Consider the following 23,365-nt stretch of genomic DNA (forward strand, 5'->3'; position numbering starts at 1 on the left):
TTCTTTACTGATACTTATGATACAAACAGACCCCATGGTTCTCTCTAACTCCTAAACTTAGAAAACACTGCCTGTGCTGCTTAATGGTACCACACGGGGTCTCCCTAACTACTGGGCTAGACTAAGCAGCCAGGGAAGGAATTGCTAACTACACTACAAATCCACTCCGAGGGTGGATAAATGACTCCTGCTGCTGTTGCCCTATCCAGTGTGCTATTGTAATGCTGACTGACTGGTTGTCAGCAGGTGGGATTGAGCAGGGACCTCTGGAGCTTAGTACATGAGCTAAAAGCCACCTGCCTCTTAGCAAAGGCTGTAGAGCAGACTCCTTTTATCTCCCTCTCTAAGTGGTCTCGGTACCGCTAGATAGGACAGAACACCACTCCCAGGAGGTGTGTGGGTTACACTTAGGGTGACCAGATGTCCTGATTTTATAGGGACAGTCCCGATTTTTGGGTCTTTCTCTTATATAGGTGCCTATTACCCGCCCCCCCCCCACATCCTGATTTTTCACAGTTGCTGTCTGGTTGTCCTAGTTACACTATCTCAAAAGTTAAACTACAGGACAGCCTGAACAGATGCACATGGTGGGTTCTCAAGGCCAACTGACTCTGGAAAACCAGCAAAGCAGACAAGTTCTGAAGCTGTTCTGGGTTCTGAGAAGTGAAAGCAAACATGGTATCAGGTGGTCCAAGCTGCCATGAAAGTTCATTTTCTAGTATAGGGATTTTAAGAATATTCTGTATCATAGGGGACGACATAGGGAAAAAAATGGTGGATGCTGATCACCCACCAACAGTCCCGTCCCATCAGAACCTCCACCTCCCCACAGGGCCTTTAGCCTGCCAGTGGGAGCACCTCCCCCTCCATCCCCATGCCTCCTGCCCACCACAATCAGCTGTTTCACAGTGTTCAGGGGCAGTAGTTTCTCCAGAAATTGAAATTAGGGGGGGTGTTTGAATTTACAGGGGGGTGTCAGGGCCAATGAGATATATAAAAGAGATATGAATAAAGTAAATGTTTTGTTAGGATAATGCAAATTTAACATAAGGATAATGCAAGTTACACATAACAGGTCTAGATTTCTAAAAAATACATATTTTTTTAAAATGTATTTAATTTGAATTGACTTTTGAAAAGTAAGCCATCATGGGATAAGAGGGAAGTCCTGTCATGGATCAGTAACTGGTTAAAATATGAGAAACAAAGGGTAGGAATAAATGATCAGTTTTCAGAATGGAGAGAGATAAATAGTGGTATCCCTGAGGGGTCGGTACTGGGACCATTACTGTTCAACATACTCATAAATGATCTGGAAAAATGAGCAAACAGTGAGGTGACAAAATTTTCAAATGATACAAAACTATTCAAGATAGTTAAGTCCCAGGCAGACTGCGAAGAGCTACAAAAGGATCTCACAAAACTGTGTGACTGGGCAACAAAATGGCAGATGAAATTCAGTGTTGATAAATGCAAAGTAACGCACATTGGAAAACAATCTCAACTATACATATAAAATGAAGAAGTTTGAATTAGCTGTTAACACACAAGAGAGAGATCTTGGAGTCATTGTGGATAGTTCTCTGAAAACATCCACTCAATGTGCAGCGGCAGCCAAAAAAGCAAACAGAATGTTGGGAATCATTAAGAAAGGGATGATAAGACAGAAAATATCATATTGCCTCTCTATAAATCCATGATATGTGCACACTTTGAATAATGTGTGCAGATCTGGTCACCCTGTCCCAAAAGAGAGAGATTGGAAATAGAAAAGGTACAGTGATGGGCAACTGAAATGATTAGGAGTATGAAACAGGAGGAGAAATTAAAAGGACTGGGAATTTTCAGCTTAGAAAAAAGATAACTAAGGGAGAATACAATAGAGGTCAATCAGCACAGGCTAAGTACAGTTCTACTGACCTTTACTCATACAATAAGAACAACATTTCATTTCTCACCCCCCACATTCATAGAGTTGGAAGGGACCTCAGGAGATCATCTAGTCCAACTCTCTGCTCAAAGCAGGACCAATCCCCAAATTGCCACCTCAAGGAACAAACTCACAACCCTGGGTTTAGCAGGCGAATGCTCAAACCAACGAGCTATCCCTCAAGTGATTTGGAACCCCAAACCAGGCAAAATCTATCACTCGGACAACACAGCTCATCACTAGCTGTCAGGAAGAGCTCATTTAGACTTTGCTTACAAATCATCATTTGAAATTATTAGGTTGGCCAACATCACTGAAATGAATGCACTGACATTGTCATTAAAAACAGCTGTATAAGGAAGCTAGTCTATGTTCATACTTTTGAAATCTGTTATACTTTTTCAGATATATGTATTTTATCATACACTATATATGCTTTTAAAGTGTGTATTAAGGTTTCAATTTCAATTCAAATTTCCAAACAGTCACTAAATTGGCATGTTTCAGAATAGCAGCAGTGTTAGTCTGTATCCGCAAAAAGAACAGGTGCACTTGTGGCACCTTAGAGACTAACACATTTATTTGAGCATAAGCTTTTGTGGGCTACAGCCCACTTCATCAGACACATAGAATGGACCATATAGTCAGGAGATAAATATATACATACAGAGAACATGAAAAGATGGGAGTTGCCCAACAATCTCTAAGAGGCTAATTAATTAAGATGAGCTGTTCTTAGCAGGAGAAAAAAAAACTTTTATAGTGATAATCAAGATGACCCATTTAAGACAGTTTGACAAGAAGGTGTGAGGATACTTAATGTGAGGAAATAGATACAATGTGTGTAATGGCTCAGCCATTCCTAGTCTCTATTTAAGCCTAAATTGATTGTATCTAGTTTGTATATTAATTCAAGTTCAGCTGTTTCTCATTGGAGTTTGGTTTTGAAGCTTTTCCGTTGCAAAATTGCCACCTTTAAACCTGTTACTGAATGGCCAGAGAGGTTGAAGTGTTCTCCTATTGGTGTTTGAATGTTATAATTCTTGACGTCTGATTTGTGTCCCATTTATTCTTTTGCATAGACACTGTCCGGTTTGGCCAATGTACATGGCAGAGGGGCATTGCTGGCACATGATGGCATATATCACATTGGTAGATGTGCAGGTGAATGAGCCCCTGATGGCATGGCTGATGTGATTAGGTCCTATTATGGTGTCACTTGAATAGATATGTGGACAGAATTGGCATCGGGCTTTATTGCAAGGATAGGTTCTTGAGTTAGTGTTTTTGTTCTGTGGTGTGTGGTTGCTGGTGAGTATTTGCTTCAGGTTGGGGGGGCTGTCTGTAAGCGATGATAGGTCTGTCTCCCAAGATCTGTGAGAGTGAGGGATCATCTTTCAGGATAGGTTGTAGATCTTTGATGATGCGCTGGAGAGGTTTTAGTTGGTGGCTGAAGGTAACGGCTAGTGGCATTCTGTTATTTTCTATGTTGGGCCTGTCTTGTAGTAGGTGACTTCTGGGTACTCTTCTGGCTCTGTCAATCTGTTTTTTCACTTCATCAGGTAAGTACTGTAGTTTTAAGAATGCTTGATAGAGATCTTGTAGGTGTTTGTCTCTGTCTGAGGGATTGGAGCAAATGCAGTTGTATCTTAGAGCTTGGCTGAAGACAGTGGATCATGTGGTGTGTCCTGGATGGAAGCTGTAGGCATGTAGGTAAGTATAGCGGTCAGTGGGTTTCTGGTATAGGGTGATGTTTATTTGACCATCACTTATTAGCACAGTAGTGTCAAGGAAATGGACTGCTTGTGTGGATTGGTCTAGGCTGAGGTTGATGGTGGGATGGAAATTGTTGAAATCATGGTGGAATGCCTCAAGGGCTTCTTTTCCATGGGTCCAAATGATGAAGATGTCATCAGTGTAGTGCAAGTAGAGTAGGGGTGTTAGGGGATGAGAGCTAGGGAAGCGTTGTTCTAAGTCAGCCATAAAAATGTTGACATACTATGGGGCCATGCAGGTACCCATAGTAGTGCCGCTGACTTGAAGGTATATATTGTCCACAAATGTGAAACAGTTGTGGGTGAGGACAAAGTCGCAAAGTTCAGCCACCAGGTTTGGCATGTAACTAGTTCACAAAACTGGGGGGGCGTGTTGGGGAAATTCAGGGGGGGTTTACACCCCCTTTGGGGGGTGTGTAGGGAAATCACTGTTCAGAGGGCTATGTCAGGAGGGAGGAGGAGCAAGGATGCAGTGTACTCAGGGGAGGGGATGGACTGGGGCAGGAAAAAGTGGAGTGGGGGTGGAGCGGGGGTGGGAAGAAGTGGGGTGGTGGCAGGACAAGGGCAGGTTGGGGCAAGGCCTTGAGGGAATGGGTGGAGGGGGAGTGGGGCCTGGGGCAGAGCCAGGGGTCGAGCACCTGCCAGCACATTGGAAAGTTGATGCCTGTGTTCTGTATTATAATTAAGGCTGTGTCATGGAGGTCACAGAAGTCATGGATTTCCGTGACCTCCATGACTTCTGCACTGGGCAGTGCTGGCTCAGGGGCTGCCCGAGCCAAGTAGCCCCTGGGCCAGCAGCAGCAGTTTGGCTATATGGGAGGGGGCTCAGGGCTAGGGGCAGAGAGATGTGGGGAGGGCTTACCTCAGGGTGGGGGGCTTCCCAGCTCCCACTGGCATGGCCCTGCAGCTCCTAGGTGGAGGGGCCAGGGGGCTTCACAAGCTGCTTGCACCCAAAGGCCCTGCCCCCGCAGTTCCCACTGACTGCAGTTCCCAACCAATTGGAGCTGCACAGCCAGCACTTGTGACGGGAGTGGCGCTCGGAGCCCTCTGGCCCCTCCACCGCCTAGGAGCTGCAGGGACATGTGGAGCCAGGGAGGCAGCCCCTGTGAGCCCTGCCAACCGACACCCCACCCCCGCCCCCGTACTAGTAGGAGTCCTGGGCTGCATGCCGATGCCCACGCCTCCCCAGCACCAGCGGGGGTCCCGGGCCACCTCCTCCAGCACATGCAATGCCCCCAGATCACTCAGGGGGTTGGACTAGATGACCTCCTGAGGTCCCTTCCAACCCTGATATTCTATTCTACAGTCTGCCACCCAAGTTTTAGGTAGGAATATATAGTAAAAGTCATGGGCAGATCATGGGCCATGAATTTTTGTTTACTGCTCATGACCTGTCCATGACTTTTACTAAAAATACCTATGACTAAAACGTAAGCTTAATTATAATCTATAGTCTGAGGCAGGAGTGGCAGAAGGCTCCTAAAAGTGAGAGGACCACCAGCATTGGAAACATGGCCCCAATACCTAACCCTTCCCCTGAGGCCCTACTCCCGTGCTGTCCCTTCCCCTGAGGCCCAGTCCCCACCCTATCCCTTCCCCCAAAACCCTGCCTCCTGCTCACTCCTTTCCACCCTCTCCCCCATATCGCTCACCCTTATGGCTGGCAAAAAATGATGGGGCCATGCCCCCCACCACCTCTGTTCCAGAGCTCCTGGGCTGAGGCCCAGAGCCTTAGTCCCACTATTGTTAATGTATTTTCCTCACAACACTGCTGCATGGTAGGAAAGTGCTATGATATACCCATTTAACAGATGGGGAACAGAAGCACAGAGAGTCTAAGTCTCTTGTCCATGGTCACACAACAGTTCAATGGTGTACTAGTGTAGGGCTTGAAGCCAAGCCCTATGCTGGTGTTGTAACCACCTCCTTCCTCTCTTTATATATAAGCCGGCTCTATACCACCCATTCTCTGCCTCTTCATTGAAGGCGATAAACTGTGGATGGGGCAGTGCATGGTCAAAGTACACTTCAGTCTGCAGATCTCTAGCTGATTTAAGGGATGTGTGTGGTTGTTACAAACCAGCACAATTTAGAGCAGTCCTGAGGCTGCTTATTCAGTCTGGATTAAGGTTTCAGCATTCTAGGCCTATGCTCAGGGCCCTAGTTCCTAGAGTCAGATTCTGGGATCAGAATCTCAGCTCTCATTACAAAAAATAATATTTTTAGGATGAATGGATGCAAAGAAAAGCTTGAAAAACCTGAATGTAACTAATGCATACCAAAGTGTGCTAGAACAATGGCTTCAAAAGGTGTGAGCTGCCTCTTTTCTTTTACTTAGGAACCTGCTGCCACTCCAAGAGTAACTGAGCCATGGTGTTGGGGCAGGGCCCTAGTGAGTCCATGCTGAGTGTGCCCAGGGCTCTAGATTGTCTTAATTTGGCCTGGTTGTTCCAAATTAGCCTAGGAGCTGAACCACTTCCCTGTCCAGCCACTGAACAGAAGGGAAAGAATGGAAAGGTGAGACACACACACAAAGGGCACAGAGCATTGCTGCAAAACACCTGAGCCCTGAAAATGCATTAAAACACCCCACGTGTTTGGAAAAGGAGCTTCTTTGTTTCTGCAGCTGGGGTGAAGTCATCTAGAAAGGAATAAATTAGGGCTGTTAAGAGATTCAAAAAATTAATCGTAATTAATCACCTGATTAATCACACTATTAAACAACAATAGAATACCATTTATGTACATATTTTTGGATTTCTACATTTTCAAATATATTGATTTCAATTACAACACAGAATACAAAGTGTACAGTGCTCACTATTTTTGATTACAAGTATTTGTACAGTAAAAAACATAGTATTTTTCAATTCACCTAATACAAGTACTGCAATCTTTTTATCATGAAAGTTGAACTTACAAATATAGAATTATGCACAAAAAAACTGTATTCAAAAATAAAACAAAGTAAAATTTTAGAGCCTTCAAGTCCACTCAGTCCTACTTCTTGTTCAGCCAATCGCTCAGACAAACAAGTTTGTTTACATTTGCAGGAGATAATGCTGTCTGCTTCTTGTTTACAATGTCACCTGAAAGTGAGAACAGGTTTTCGCATGGCACTGTTGTAGCTGGTGTCACAAGATATTTACATGCCAGATGCGCTAAAGATTCATATGTCCCTTGGTGCTTCAGCCACCATTCCAGCAGACATGCATCCATGCAGATGACAGGTTCTGCTCAATAACAATTCAAACTTTCATTATCTGAGTCAGATGCCACCAGCAGAAGGTTGATTTTCTTTTTTGGTGACTTGGGTTCTGCAGTTTCCGCATCGGAGTGCTGCTCTTTTAAGACTTCTGAAAGCATGCTCTACACCTCATCCCTCTCAGATTTTGAAAGGTACTTCAGATTCTTGTAGCTATCTTTAGAAATCTCACATTGGTACCTTCTTTGCATTTTGTCAAATCTGCAATGAAAGTGGTCTTAAAAAGAACAACGTGCTGGGTCATCATCTGAGACTGCTATAACATGAAATATATGGCAGAGTGCAGGTAAAACAGAGCAGGAGACACACAATTCTTCCCCAAGATGTTCAGTCACAAATGTAATTAACTCATTTTTAACAAGCATCATCAGCATAGAAGCATGTCCTCTGGAATGGTGGCTGAAGGGGCGTACAAATGTTTAGTATATCTGGCACATAAATATATTGCAATTCCAGCTATAAAATTGCCATGTGAATGTTTGTTCTTACTTTCTGGTGACATTGCAACTAAGAAGAGGGCAGCATTATCTCCTCTAAATGTAAACAAACTTGTTTGTCTTAGCGATTGGTTGAACAAGAAGTAGGACTGAGTGGACTTGCAGGCTCTAAAATTTTATATTGCTTTATTTTTGAATGCAGTTATGTAACACACACACAAAAAATCGACATTGTAAATTGCACTTTCATGACAAAAAGATTGCACCACAGTACCTGTATGAGGTGAATTGAAAAATACTATTTCTTTTGTTTATCCTTTTTACCGTGCAAATATTTGTAATAAAAAATATACACTTTGATTTCAATTACAACACAGAATACAATATATACGAAAATGTAGAAAAACATCCGAAATATTTAATAAATCTCAATTGGTATTCTATTGTTTAACAGTGTGATTAAAACTCTGATTAATTGCGATTAATTTTTTTAATTGTGATTACTTTTTTGGAGTTAATCATGTGAGTTAACTGCAATTAATTGACAGCCCTAAAATAAATTTTCATGCACCAAAGGAATAAACCTGCTAACAGAACATAATGTAGTGGAACCAAACAGTAGGACAAATTCTGCCATTCTTACTTAATCCTTTTTCAAACAAAAGGTCCACCAAAACAATGAGAAACCCATCCCATTAGTTTGCTTAAAGGACAGCAGGATTTGGAGCTGTATGTTTCACATGTTTCTGGCTGCAGTATGATACTTAAATGACTGAAATGTGGGCACTCAGCATATCAAAACAAACCCTAAGTGGTCCAGGAAAAAGAAAAGGAGGAGAAGCTGTAAATGAGGGAGTCTTTTCAGGCAACAGTACGAATTTACCAGACTAAAACCCCTCCCACTCATATGGGCAAGATGAGTCTACTTTTCATGCAGTTTGCAATAAAGCTCTGCTAGCTCCAACTGCAGTTTGGGGATTTTTAATAGGCGTTTGTGGTTTAACACAGAGGCTACAATCATTAATGTGGGGAAAGAAGACAATAGTACCAGGTGCTCAGGTACCACCGAAAGGGGCATGCTGCAAGAATCAAGATAGAATAGGAAAGAAACCATGAGATCTCATCACCAGTCAATGTACATTTCAGGATTTGGGAACTACTGATATAGTTAACACAATACAAATCTGCACATTTGTGGTGCCCCAGTTGCAAGTATTGTGTGCATTCTGCCTCAGGGCCAGAGACAGATTACAATTAAAGGGAGCATCAGTCTAAAATTCAAGAATCCTGTCTCTTTGGTCTGCCTTTGGGTCTTTGTACTGAGATCAATGATGAGCACTCTGCTTTCTATGTCCACCCTGTGGAAGAGAAGCCACATCCTGATCAGTTCGCTCAGCATAGATACCCCTGCTGCTCCTATACCACGGTAGGTAAAGCCTTGAAGCCATGTTTCATGGTCTCAAATTCAGAGTGGTCTCCTTTCCCACTCCAGTGTGATGTTTGGGTCTTTGTGCTTCAAGGATTCTCCAGAAGGTCAGGATGCAAATATGAATTCAAACAAAAGAAAGGTGGTCTCTCTTGCAAGAGCACCTCTACTTGTGATTACAGAGGCAAATCCAAAGGCTCAACTTACTGGTGGGATTGCAGCTCAAGCCTTGCATGGCATGCATATATTCATCACCCAGCCAAGCCTGGTAGTTCTGATTTGTGATTGGAACCAGTTCTGTGGTGGTGTCTTTGAAGAGAAGATTCTTTGCATTGTAAGCCCCAGAGTCAAACATCTGAAATCTTTGCTGTAACATTAAGGAAAGAGAAAGTGTCTATAAGGCAAACACACCTTTATCTAAAGCTTGGTCTACACTTAAAAAGTTAGGTTGACATGGCTCCCTCAGTGAGGTGTGTTAAAAAAACCACACTCCTGACTGACATAGCTCTACTGACCGAAACCGAGTGGAGATGAAGCTATGTTGATTGGCCATGCTTCCAGTGATACAGCTACTGTTGTTCAGGGAGGTGGTATTTTTACACTGATGGGAAAATATCTTTTGTTGGCATAGGCTGCATCTACACTATGGGGTTATGCCTGCATAGGTATGCCAACATGGCTATGCTGGTATAATCTTTGCACTATAGACATAGGTTATGTCTACACTACTGCAGCACAGCTACAGGGCTACTACTGTACTGTCACAGTGTAGATGGTTCCTACATCAATGGAAGAGGTTTTTCCACTAATGTAGGTAATCCATCTCTCTGAGAAGCAGTAGCCCGGTTGATGGAAGAATCTTTCCATCAATCTAGCCGCATCTACACCAGCGGTTAGGTCGACCTAACTACAGTGCTCAGGGTGCAACATTTGTCACAACCCTGAGTGAGTTGCTAGGATGCACAAAGTTGTAGGTGTACACCAGGCCATAGCCTAAGTTATGTTTAAGTCTGGGGTGAAAGTAAAGTCTAGTTGGAAACCTTGGCATTGAGGGCACTATCTCACTTGTACCTTCACAAGGCATAAACAATTGCCCCTCAAGAAGTTCAAGCCTTGTTTAGTGTTTCTTAGTATTTGGGGGCAAAGAAAGTGGTGTGAGACCACCAGCCACATTTTGTGGCTGAAATCCATCTCTAGGCCTGATCTTCTCAGCTGCTGAGTGCCCTCCACTCCCATTTAATTCTCACTGAGCTGAAGGTGCTCAGCATCCCACAGGATCAAGCAAGGTGGATGATGAGGCAACTAAAAAATCAGTACAACAGACACCAAAAAACGTAATCCACCTGCCCCTGCTTAAGCATCTGGAAGATGAGTGACCCATCAGTGTCAGGTCTGACGACAACAGCGTGAGCTGGGACTCGGGCCAGGTGGCATTTCCTCCATTCTGTAACCTCAGCTGTGCTGCCATCGCGGCAGAGAAGCTGGAAGTCCCTGGAGTGAAGCTCTTGGGCCCATGAGGAAGGAGTCTGGCCTGAAATCAAATAGAACACAGTTATGAAACAGCTTTCAAAATCACACCGATGGATACAGAGCTGCTGATGCATCTGTCTCCCTCAGACTCTGCTCTACCCATCCAGCCACCCCATTTCTAAGGTACCTAATCACATGAGCAGCAATTCTCCATTACATTCTGCCTGATTTTCCCTACAGCTGCATAAAGCAGGATAAAAGTGGCTTAACAAGCTACTCGAGAATTTCCCCCATCTAAGGGTACTCTCTAAGAGGTGAAGAACCACCAGAGTATTCCCCAGTGCATGGTTGGAGGAAATATAATATGGTTGAAGCTATTCCTTTGGCTTCAGATATAACCCTATGAGACTGTAGGCAGCTGAACATAAATTAAACAGTGTGCAGGCAGCTCTGAATTATGCTGGGGACCACAGCAGTGCTGAGATGGTCCTAAAATCCAGGGGCCACAAGGGTGGCCCAGAACAAACTTTTACACCCATCCTGGTGTCCTGCACTAAATGGAGCTCCACTGGACTTAAAAAGTGGGACCTTGATATCTAAGTGGTATATACTCACAGTGCCATGGGTATAGGGGTGCCATGAGTATAAGGGGTCGTTGCATTGATTAGTGGCGCCACAAACTAAGCTCCCTTCTGCCTGTTTTTGCTGAGATTTCTGAGTAGAGAGGAGCCTAAGCCACAATTATTTGTATTCAACTTTTAAAATATCCCAAAGTCCAAGACTGTTTGGATCCAGGATTTTGGTTCAGGTCAATCTCTGCTTCCAGAGTGCAATTAAAGATCCCACTTTACTTTTTGCTGAAATTGCCAGTTGATTTGAAAATGTCTGACCTGGGGACATTTCTCTTTCCCTTGTGTTCACATGGTGTTCTGGCTTTATTGCATATTTGCTTATTCCTTGCATCAGAATAAATTCTGAACATATGACATTGCTCTTATGGTTGGGGTCACCAGATTTGCAACGCTTTAGAGAATACAGCTGGACTTTCAAGTGAGAGATGAACCCTTACATTACTCACCATCTGTGTTTTCAGACACTGTGCTGTGCTTCACAAAGGCGACATCTCCAGCTCCTTCAGCCAAACACCTACCATAAATCAGACTATATTTATACACTATTAATCGTAAGTATGGAATACTGCTCAGTGACAACAGTAGGCTTGTGCAGTGCAATGTACCCAAAGAGCACCAGTAGAAAGATGCTGAACTATTTGCTATCTTTATGCTGTGTCTAAGGATCAAGGCAGAGGCTAATGGCTAGTAGGGCAGGTGCTGACAATGCTTGGTGTGATACAAGACACAAATATCAGATGATTCCCTGCCCTGAAAAATCTACAGTCTGAGACAGACACAAGACTCACTGGAAAATCTGGAATGAAGAGTCACTGTTTAAAATAAAATTATACAGATTTTTTTAATTTGTGACATCTGTGGGAGGCTGGTCCAGGCCCTGGGATTTGGGAGGTTTTGACACACACACGCAGGGAACAGAATAAGGCACAGAGGAGTGAAAGAAGTAGAGAAAAGAGGTATTGAGGTTGGCATTGGCAAAGTGGAGGAGGAGGGGAGCACAATAAGAGATAAGGGAACTAATTGTACTTGAAATGGAAAGCTTCAGATTTACCAAATAGCTGGCTAAGCCTAACGTTCAGGTGTGAAAACTGTCAGGGCTCATCAGCTCTTGATAAGATTGCAGCAAATCCAAGCATGTTCAGCACTTATGCATCTGTGATCAGGTTAATATCAAGATTTGTCTTCCGAAGAGGTGAATATTGATGAAGACAAAAACAACTTCAATGGGATTTCCATGCACAAAACAAGTAATGACACCTAGAGTTTTTATAAAAGAACAGATATGCCTTTGGCCTGAGTATTAGTGCATTGGTTCCCAAACTGGGGGGGCATGAAGAAATTCCAAAGGGGGTGTGAGGCTGCCCAGCCCTTGAGCTCCTGGCCGGGGAGGCTAGCCAGCACTCAGCCCCTCCCCTTCTGTCCCCCCCTCCTCCACAGCAACACACCGCTGCATGGGCAGTGCAGCTTGTGCTTGTCCACCTCCCAGGCTTTCCAATAAGCCAGCCCTGCTGCTCTGAGCAGCCTAGTAAGGGGGCAGGGAGTGGGGAGAGAGGGGGTTAGATAAGGAGCAGGAGGTCTCAGGGGCAGTCAGGGGAAGGGAGCAGTTGGATGGGCCAGAGGTTTGGGGGGGGGCGGTCAGGAGACAGGGAGTGGGGGCGTTGGATGGGGGGGGGTCCCGGGAGGGAGCGGTCAGGGGACTAGGAGCAGGGAAGGTTGGATAATGGTAAAGAACAGGTGGGGACATGAGGGTTTCTTGAAAATTAAAAAGGGGGCGTGATGCCAAAAAGTTTGGGAACCACTGAAGTGAAATTATAGAGAAATTATTTTAAGATTACCTCAAATTATAAATTCACCTTAGTTTTATGTTTTAACAGATTTTCTACTAGCATTATTCATTGGCTCTCTGGAATTCTGCTGAAAGTCCATTGGGGCTCAGATATCTTGCCAGTGGGCATAGCACATACAGACAAATGTTAAACATTAAACACTAAGACTTTACCTGAAAGCCCCGCTGTAGTCATAATACTGCTCTTTTGAATTTCTTTCACATTTGTCCTGCCCAGCTGCATCCCCTTTACAGAGCTGACAGAGGGATTTTGGGTAATTTACATTATTGGCTCCAGGAACACAGCTTGCACTGAAATATTCACTAACAGCTACAAGTAAAATTAAGGTAACAATATTTTAGCGACTAAAACCAAAACCAAAAATGGCAAAAACACATTTTAACAAACCTTAATTATACATCTCTATACATTAAAAAAGCGATAATAGCTTTTGTTGGCTTTTAAAAACAGTTTATACATAAATACACTGGGCTGAATTCTGATCTGAGCAGCTTCAGGTCAAATCTCAGTTAGAATGAGCAACAAAACAAGGTGAAAAAATCAGCTAGAAGCCAAGGTTCTTGTCCCTGGGAGTGCTTCCGCTATCCAGGGAGCACATATTCATGCCAATGTTCAGTGACAGGGCCTCTCTGGAAAGCAGGTTACATCCCAGCAGCCCTTACCTTTTGGAACATTGCATCCCATCACTGGCATGCGACCACTATCAATGAGGTAGCCAACAGGAACATTCCAGCCAACTGTTCTGTTGATGCCTGTGTGGCATGACTTTACGCCCTTCAGACTGTTGATACTAATGAAGGAATTTTTTCTGACAACAGCCACTGCATAGTATGATGTGCCAATTTCTGCATAGGAACAAAAAGGGATCAAAATGAAACTAATATAGAAGCAGTATTACGATAAGAGACATTGACCTGACACCTTTTCATAATCTTCCACATACATATTCAAAGGGCACAAAGCTCGCATCCCTGGTATGATGCCACTGACCTCAGTAATAAATTCCGCCTGTTGTTTCTTCCTTGTGTAAATGTTTTTGTAAATAAAGCCATATTTAGCTGAAATATTTAACTTTAATTTGTAAAAGAAATGCTCCATAAATACCTTCTAATTTATTAATTTTTATTTTGTAGCATCAGGGCCCATTAGCACCAAGAGTATGAAGGGGCAAACATAATTTTCACCAGTTTATGGTTGATGTGATTCACAAATTCATAAAGCTTAACACCACAAGGGACCATTAGATCCTCTAATTCAACTCCTGTGTATCACTGGCCATTAAATTTCATACAGTTACCTTTATATTGAGCCAAATAATTTGTGTTTGACTAAAGATAACTTGCATTTGACTGAAGGTTAAGAAAAACCATCCAGTCTTGATCTGAAGACATTAAGGAGAATCCACCACTTCCCTTTGTAGTTTGGTTAATCACTCTCACCGTTAAAACTTTGTGCCTAATTTCTAATTTGAAATTTACCTGCTTGTGAGTCTTTATCTGGAAAACTCCTGAATGCTAACTGCACAAGTGCCATTAAATTACTCTCTGAGGACTTCAGGATGTCACCTATGGCTTGTCTACAGTTTTCTTCACATTTCTCTCCCAACACCCAGCTGCACTAGCGGTTCCACCAGTGCTACTGATGGCAATGGTGGGAGCACTAGTGTACACCAATTAGCTACCATTTAACCAGCATAATTAAAGAGCTGCTTTTAGGTATGTAAGAGTAAATGGAGGTTAAAATGCCGGTGGACTACCTACACTAGTACTCCCTTCATGTTATCACTTGGATGGCTGCATCCATGATGATGGCAGAATTGAAGGAAAATGCTAATGTAGACAAGCCTATGTCTGAGTTCCCTCTCAGTGAAATAGGGACAGAAAGTCAGATTTTACAGTCTGTACTTATCTTAGTCCCACTATAAAAGAATCTTAATCCATCTCTGCATATAACAAATCATGTTGTGAGGATGGGGAGCCAGACATAGAAGAGACTAACTTGAGGAAAGAGACATTTTTAATGGAATTGGTAAAAAGCTCTTTGACAACATCCAGGTACCATGGAGAAGTGGGGAGAAGAGGGGGCAAATAGATTAACAGATTTTAAGACCATTGATCATTTCCTATAACTGTCTGGATAATACAGGCCATAGGACTTCCCTGAATTAATTCCCGCTTCACGTCCAATAGCTGCGGTTGAACTACAGCATATCTTTCAGAAAAGCATCCAATCTTGATTTTAAAAATGCCAGTGATGGACAATCCAACACTACCTTTAGTGAATTGTTCAGATGGTTAATTGCCCTGCCTGTTAAAATTTTGTATCTTATTTCTTGTTTGAATTTGACTAGCTTCAATTTCTAGACATTGGAACTTGTTATAATTTTGTCTGCTAGATTGATAAAGTTCTGTTTGCAGATAGGTGCTTGTAGACTGTGATCAAATCACCCCTCAACTTTCTCTTTGATAAGATAAATAAATTAAGCTCCTGGACTTTCTAACTATAAGATATGTTCCAGTCTAATAATCATTCTTATGGCTCTTCTCTGAATCCCTCCAATTTTTCAATATCCTTTTTGAAGGGTTTGCACCAGACCTGGCCACAGTATTTTAGTAGTTGGGGGCATCAGTGCCAAATAGAGAGGTAATATAACTTCCCCACTTCTCCTCCATGTTGCCCTGTTCAGACATCACATAGCCCTTTTGGCCCCAGCATCGCACTGGGAGTTCATGTTCAGCTTATTATTCAGTGTGACCCCCTCAAGTCTTTTTCAGAGTCACTGCTTCCCAAGATGAACAAGTATTTGACTCTTTTTCAGCCTCTTATAATTTTATAGTGTTTAAGGCCAGAAAGGACCATCTATGCTGATCTCATGTATATCAAAGGCCATAATTTTTCAACCAGCTATTGCTATATTAAGCCCAGAGACATTAGTTAAACTAAAGCATTTCAGTCCTCAGGAGAGGTAAACTATGTGCCACATGGACAGACTGGGAAAGACCAAAGTGTCACCAATGCCCAAGGCCCCTGAAATGGCAGGAAATTGATTAAGTGAGATATACCCAAATGATCCCAACAGGCGAACCATGCCCCACCCTACGTAAGAAGGTGAAAAAAATCCAAGTTCCCAGGCAACCTGACATGGCGGAAGATTCCTTCCCAATCCCAAATCTGGCAATCAGCATGATCCTGAGCACACGAGCAAGACACGGTTGCCAGGCATCAAGAAAGAGGATTCTCTATACCACCTCAGCACACCAGTCCACACTGTCTGGTGTCCCATCTCCAGCTGTAGCCAATCTCTGATACTTCAAAGGAAGGTGTGGAGAAAGGGGGAAAAAAAACAACCCAGAATACAACTGACTGATTGTGCATGGAAGGAGGGGGATTCCTTTCTGATTCCTGCAGGCAACTGGCAGAAGCCTTGAAGCATGAGTTTTGATTATAATAATTAATTCAGTGCAGAGCTGCAAGTGCTAGAAACACATTGCGGGCAATGCAAACAGACAATTCTGTTCTCTCCATGACTCATGAACTAAAGAAATGAACATGGGGACTCAGATTCACAATAAATCCAAGGCCAGAAAGGGTCTTACCCCTGCCCTCCCACACACACAAACTACAAAATTTCTCCAGAAGCTGGAAGAAAGCCTATATTTTAAAAACAGATCTAATCTTATATTAAAGACTCTACGTGATGATGAGTCCACCACTTTCCTTGGTAAGCTGTTCCAATATTTAATTATCCTCACAGCTAGGAAATTGCATCTTATTTCAAGGCTGAATTTAGCTATCAGCTTCCAACCATTGGTTCTCGTTATGCCATTCTCAGTGAGGATGAAAGGTTCCCCATTCTCAGGTCTTTTTCCCATGTGTCAGGCTTATACACAATGATCAGGTGACCTCTCAACCTTCTATTTAATAAGCTGTGTAAGTTGAGCTCCTTAAGCCTCACATAGTAAGACTTACTTTCTAGCCCTGTGTCATTTTTCAAGAACAACTGTATTTTTAAATGTGATTTTAAAAAAATTGTTTAGTTACTATTCAGGGGGGCAGCATGGTCAGTTGGCTTGAGAACTGGCCTCAGAGTCAGGAGACCTAAGTTCGATTATCAGTTCTGACACTGATATACTACCAGCCTGTGATCCTTGCCCCCTCCCCCACCTTATTGCTAATAGTATTAAGCATCTGGTCACAATTAACCTTTTTAGGACTCATCTATACAAAACCTAGGGTGCAGCAAGCAGAGGTGTAAATCTACAGTGCATTGCCCTATCATGATGCACTGACTTGCTGTGCTGACACTGCAAATACAGTATCAGAGGGGTAGCCATGTTAGTCTGGATCTGTAAAAGCAGCAAAGAATCCTGTGGCACCTTATAGACTAACAGACGTTTTGGAGCATGAGCTTTCGTGGGTGAATACCCAATTCGTTGGTGCATCCGATGAAGTGGGTATTCACCCACGAAAGCTCATGCTCCAAAACGTCTGTTAGTCGATAAGGTGCCACAGGATTCTTTGCTGCTTGTGCAAATACAGCTGCCACTAGTCAAAGAACATCATGGAACTTTTAGTGTGTGGTAGCAGGGTCCACATGGCAACAATGCATGGCAAGCTAGTGCACTGGACATTTATAACCTGGCTGCCATGCTCTAATTCTGTGTGGACAAGCTCTTAGCGAAGACTGATGCAAAATAGGTATTAAACACTTCAGCCTTCTCTCCAGCATCAATTATTTGCTCTGCTTATCTGTTAAGTAATGAACTTGCAATTTCCTCCATCCTTCTTTTACTTTTAATGTATTTATATAATCCCTTCTTATTGCCTTTTATGTCCCCTGCTGGGTGTAATTCATTTTGTGCCTTAGCCTTTCTGATTTTGTCTCTACATGTTTGTGTTATTATTTTATATTCATCCTAGCAATTTGTCCTTCCTTCTATGTTTTGTACAATTCCTTTTGGATTTTCAGGTTCTTACAGAGCTCCTGATTCAGCCATATTTTTTTTAAATCTTTCCTCCACATTAGGCTAGTTTGCTTGAATACTGCATACTGGTCACTCCATCTCAAAAAAAGATATATTAGAAATGGAAAACGTACAGAGAAAGGCAACAAAAATGACTAAGCGTTTGGAACATATTCTGTATGAGGAGAGATTAAAAAGACTGGGACTTTTCTTCTTGGAAAAGAGACAGCTAGGAGGGGATACGATAGAGATCTATACAATTGTGACTCGTGTGAGAAAAGTGAATAAGGGAGTGTTATTTATTCCTTCACATAACAGAAGAACCAGAGGTCACTCAATGAAATTAATAGGCACCAGGTTTAAAACAAACAAAAGGAAGTACTTCATACAACACACAGTCAACCTGTGGAACTCTTTGCTGGGGGATGTTGTGAAGGCCAAAAAGGAACAAGGTAAGTTCATGGATGACAGGTTCATCAATGCCTTTTAGCCAAGATGGTCAGTGTTCCTAATCCTCTGATTGTCAGAAGCTGGTAGTGGATGACAGGGGATAAATCACTTGATATTTGTTCTGTTCTGTTCATTCCCTCTAAAGCATCTGGCACCAGCCACTGTCTGAAGACAAGATACAGGACTATTTGAACCATTAGTCTGACCCAGTATGGCTTTTCTTATGTTCTGTTGTGCTTTTACTGTTGTCTCTTTTAGGAACTCCCAGTGGTCCTGAACTATTTTTACCTTAGATATTGTGTCCTAAAATATCCACACTCATGTTTTGGGGCTGTCTGTGTAATTAAGCAATGGTTCAGGGATGCCACAAGGCAATATAGAGGAGGATCAGCAGCTCTCGGACTCATTGTACTTCATGGGGAGTGTGCACATTGCAGCATGTTCTTGATGATGTGCACCTGGCTAGCCCCTCAGCCTGCATCTTTCCTCCCTGCCTACTCCCTCTGAGTGATTTGTGCTCCTGCAGGTATTAGAGAGCACACCCCCTGTGTTCCACTAAAGCCAGGACTGAAATTGTGTCTAGTTTATGAAAAAAGTATTCACCTCCCCCTTATTGTCCATCTAAACTTGAGCCAGACACAATCTCATCATTGTGTGGGCTGGAATACCCATTCGTAACTGGCCTGTGGTTGCTGGGAGAATCCACCTCTCAGTTACAGTAGCATAAATCTGAACTAATTCCATTGACTTCATCAACATTCAATGCAGTTTCTCCAGCTTCCCCAAACATTCAGTGGACTACGCCAGCTTTACAGAGGCATAACTGTAGAATTTGTCTCCATATACAGCATACTCCCAATTATCCAAATAGCATGGGGGAGACAGATTTTATTCAGATAACTGGGAGTTTGAATAACTGAGAGGTGACACTGGATCCCTGCAGGCGCAGGGTGTGTGGGGCAAGCTACAGTCCTGGCAGGGCAGGTCAGAGACACCCCTCCCTTCCCCCCCAGCCAGGACTCTCTTCTGCCCTGCCAGGACTGCAGCCTTCCCTGCACCTTGCACCTGCAGGAATTGGATGTCCCAGTCCTGCAGCAGCTCATGGAGCCCTCTGCTGTCCTGGCCCCACTCACTCACTCACTCGGAAGGATAATAGGGTTTTGGATAAACCTGAGTACACTGTATTTAGTTATGTGACAAATAAATAATGTATTAACTAAAATGACTAAAAACAAAAAACCCAGCCCTCCTCCCCACACATTTCACCCAATTCTCAGGAATAAACTGAAATTTTCTGTGTAACTGGTCAGAATGGTCTCTTGAAAGGAGAAAAGGCTCTATCATCTCTGGATCCTATAGCTGGGCATTTTCCTTTCCTCTCTGGCTTCAGAATGAGGTGATGGGTCGTTTTATGAAAAAATACAGTTTCTGCTTTGATGAAAGGACAAGGTTTCCTTTCCCTTAGATATGATCACATTGTAACCTTCCTTAATTTATTATCATTATTTACATTGCTGCAGTACCCAAAATATTCTTGGCACTGCATAAACAGGTAGGAAGACAGAGTCCTCACCCCAGAGATTACACAGTAAACATTAGTAATTCTTTTGTGTATATATACCTTGATCATATACTTCTCCAACCACAGGTTTCAGATTATGTTCCTTTCCAGCTTGATAAATGGTGCCACCATCCAATGTCACCGCATCTGCCAAATTGTTCTGTGTAAAAACAGTCAGAATTTATATTTCATCACAGTTATTAACATCCTTTCACCATCTGAGGGCAGAGACTTCATAAATTCAATAAATCCTTTACATACATAGTAGATATTAATTTCTGGCTGCCAGGGTTCTCTTTCATAGTCTTCTATGGCAATCAGATTATTAATACACTGACAGAGAATATATGTCACCAAAAATTTGTATAGTCAGATTTGGGTCTTTAGTTTAAAAACAGTGGTGAGATTGTTCCTACTGCTGCTGAATAGCACAGGACTGTGGCGATCCCAGTTGTTTATGAACGCCTCATTTTCAGAGAAACCCTGCATTTTGCCGGTGTGCCTCCCACTTCTAAGGATCTGTGGGTGAGTTTGTGGCTCCACCATTTTTGATCAGTTGGGCCCACTTTTAGCTTTCCATTCACCTCTAGGTAATCCTCTCAAACTGGAAGGTAGGGATAACAATAAGGGACCATATTTTTAAGTTCACAAGCTGAGACTCTTTTGTGGCAACATTTTTTAGGGATCAAAAATACTGATACCAAAGACAAGTGTGCTTTTTTTTTTTAAATGTATGCTGGTATAAAATGTAAAAAAAAGTCAGCAGAGACCTGGGTATAGTTCTTGGAGAGGAGGGTTTTTTTTTTCCCTAGTAACTTTGTATCTGAATGAGTTCATCATGAAACTTGGAACAAATGCTACTCATATTCATCTCAAACAAAACAACAGCTCTGAGAGTGTCTGCACTCATTTGATTTTTCTCTTCACTCCAGATGTTTATCATACTGAACATTCATTCCATTAGACTGTTTGTTCCTCATAAACAACACAATTTACTTAGATGTTGTAGCTGCCCCAAAGAAGATCTTGGCCCATTAGGACTGCATATGACAAACTGGCACTGCCCAGAAAAATACCAGGACATATGCTTCCTTTAGAAAGGGAGGTTTTCTGTTATGGATTTGGGGTAGGGTTGCCAATTTAATGACTGAACAAAATCAAACACTCTTGCCCCGCCCCTTCTCCAAGGCCCTGTCCCACTCCCTCCCTCCATCACTTGCTCTCCCCTACTCTCACTCACATGCTCATTTTCACTGGGCTGGGGAGGGTCCCTTTTTGACTGGGTGTTTGGTTGAAAACTGGACACCTGGAAACCCTAGTTTGGGGCTAAGCACCAATGGATAGACTAATCACTGTGTATGTCAGGGAAATTATGTTATCAACCAGCTAAGAATATACATACTCTGTCTGATAGTTATAGGGCCAATGTCCCTAGTGATTAGTCTATTTTATATCTCAGGCAAGTTTGGTTAATGCCTATAGTACTTGTGACCTAAGATGAAGTAGGAGAAACAAGAGGTTCTGTTATGGTAGATTATGTTTGGCCTGACCCTGGAGTAGAGATACTTTAAATTCTATCAGTGTCCTATATGCAGTTGTTTCAAGAGCCCTGATTTCTGGGACTGAACCCACAACTTGCACTTGTTTCTACATTTTTATTCACTCTACAGTTTGGCCATTATCAGCTGAGATGTTTATGTATATGCTGTACCTCCAGGAAGCTCATCCAAGGATATTTTTATTTGCTGTATTCTGAAACTTTTTATCAGCCCTAATTTCTGTTCTGAGCCAGATTATGTCCACATAATAAATGCTGATTGCAGTAATGCCTTATGTATTGTTGATGCCAGAGATATTTTTGTGGGAGACATCTAGGGAAAAACACCCATGAAAGTATTTCACATCATAGTTTTGATAAATGTATTAGCAAGGCACTACTTTTCACCGTTTTCAGAGAGACTCTGTCTGTCTGTCCCATGGTATTTGTAAAGTTCCTATCACAGTATCTAGCTGTCCACTCTCAATGGTGATTCTGTTTTAGTTAAATATTAGTTAGGAACAAAGGATGGAAGATTTAGCAAATGCTTTTAAAATGGCTTAGGCTATTGATGGAAATTACGCTGTACTTTAACCTTAGCATGAAGCATGTTGGTGGAACTAAGTCCAGGTAACGTGGCACTATAAAAAAAGCAGACCTCTATCCCCAACCCTTACCCACAACACTAACCCTCCCCTTCCCTCCTCAGAGAGCAAAGTTTAGTAGACCTGCAGGCTCACAGATCACATGCAGTCCTATATATAGCACAGCAATGAGCAAATGTTTACTAGATCATTAGCACATGGGGGGGAAAAAGTCTTAAGGAGAGAGTTGTGCCTGAGGCATAACTCTGCTAAGTTTCCTTGTATCAAAAAGCTATCTATTTGTGTTAACTCACTGCAGGAGTCTAAGTTGACCAAATAAGCAGGAGGGAAACTTGGTCTCCTAGCTGTTCTGTGTTGCTTTAGTTGTGCTCTGAGCATGTCTATCAGATTGTGAATCCTGCCAGGGTTTAGGCATGGATTAGGTGTTAAACTGCCTGGCAGTGCAGGATTTAGGCAGCTCAGGTACCTAGCTAATTTAGTCACCTACAGGGTCTGCAGGAGAATGGTACTCAAGGGGAACGATCATGGGGACTGAGTGCTCTATACTGGAAACGGGAAAAGACTTAAAGGCAGCCCAGACAGATGAGGAGAACAGGGCCCAGAAGGCAGACTAAAGAAAAGCCCATGAAACATGGAAGACCTTTTCGTTTGTTGGGACTTTTTAGTTGGTTTGTGACTTGGCTGGAGGGCCAACCTACATCTCCAACACTGGCCCATACATGTGGAGTTTATTAAGGAGTCAGAGAAACTGAGGCACAGTGCGGCAGAGGCACCGCTGGACCCCAAGGGGGTGCTTGGGAGGTAGCTGACCCTGTCACATGACAGTTAGATGCATAAATCCCCCTTGTGAATCCCACCTCGAGAGAATTAGACCTGCTGAGCTTAATTTGTGGAAACTTTACATCTCAGTGTATAAACTTGGGGTAGTCTGCTTCCTAAATCTCTTCTCTATCAGATACTACAGTGTCACAGCTCTGCCATTACTCTGGTTCATTGTTGCTCCAGATAAGTGGAAATAATGAATGCCATGAAGAGGTTTTCTGCATAGCAACACAGAACCTGATACGCTCAGTCTCGTACCAAGCTGAGAAGGATCATGGTTGTTGTAGCCTTTGTGTTGGAAGTGTAAAGGAATTGCTGGACCAGTGTGGTTTGTGTTTATCCGTCTACAACAAAATCTCTTAGAAATTCCATGACAGAATCTTCTACCTGGCCATGTGCTGATGGGGATCCACTTGGATTATTACATTCAGCACATGATTTAAATCTTGCATTCTTTTCCCCTTGCATCAAAGAAGCAGCTGCATTTTATTGCTGGGTAAAGTGTCTTCTATTTTTATAAGATCAGATCTCAAGGTTCTTGTTTCAATTTTAGTCAGCCCCAGGAATTTGAGTATGACTTTAGTAAAATTTGAGTAAGCTTCAAGATTTAATTGAGTATTAATATTTTCCATTTATTTAGCAGC

General features: G+C 42.7%; 1 protein-coding gene across 1 annotated transcript in view; it reads right to left on the reverse strand.

The window, feature by feature from the left end:
- Positions 1-23,365, reverse strand: part of MELTF (melanotransferrin) — a 68,649-nt gene that overhangs the window by 27,122 nt on the left and 18,162 nt on the right. Inside the window, exons 4-9 of the mRNA XM_030575522.1 lie at positions 19,818-19,917; positions 13,445-13,627; positions 12,935-13,091; positions 11,382-11,449; positions 10,151-10,364; positions 9,041-9,195 (exon numbers count right to left, since the gene is read on the reverse strand). Coding sequence (XP_030431382.1) covers positions 9,041-9,195; positions 10,151-10,364; positions 11,382-11,449; positions 12,935-13,091; positions 13,445-13,627; positions 19,818-19,917 — 877 coding nt within the window. The remainder of the gene's footprint in view (positions 1-9,040; positions 9,196-10,150; positions 10,365-11,381; positions 11,450-12,934; positions 13,092-13,444; positions 13,628-19,817; positions 19,918-23,365) is intronic.

Source organism: Gopherus evgoodei, chromosome 9 (genome assembly GCF_007399415.2).
Source record: "Gopherus evgoodei ecotype Sinaloan lineage chromosome 9, rGopEvg1_v1.p, whole genome shotgun sequence".
In the NCBI taxonomy this organism is placed as follows: Eukaryota; Metazoa; Chordata; order Testudines; family Testudinidae; genus Gopherus; species Gopherus evgoodei.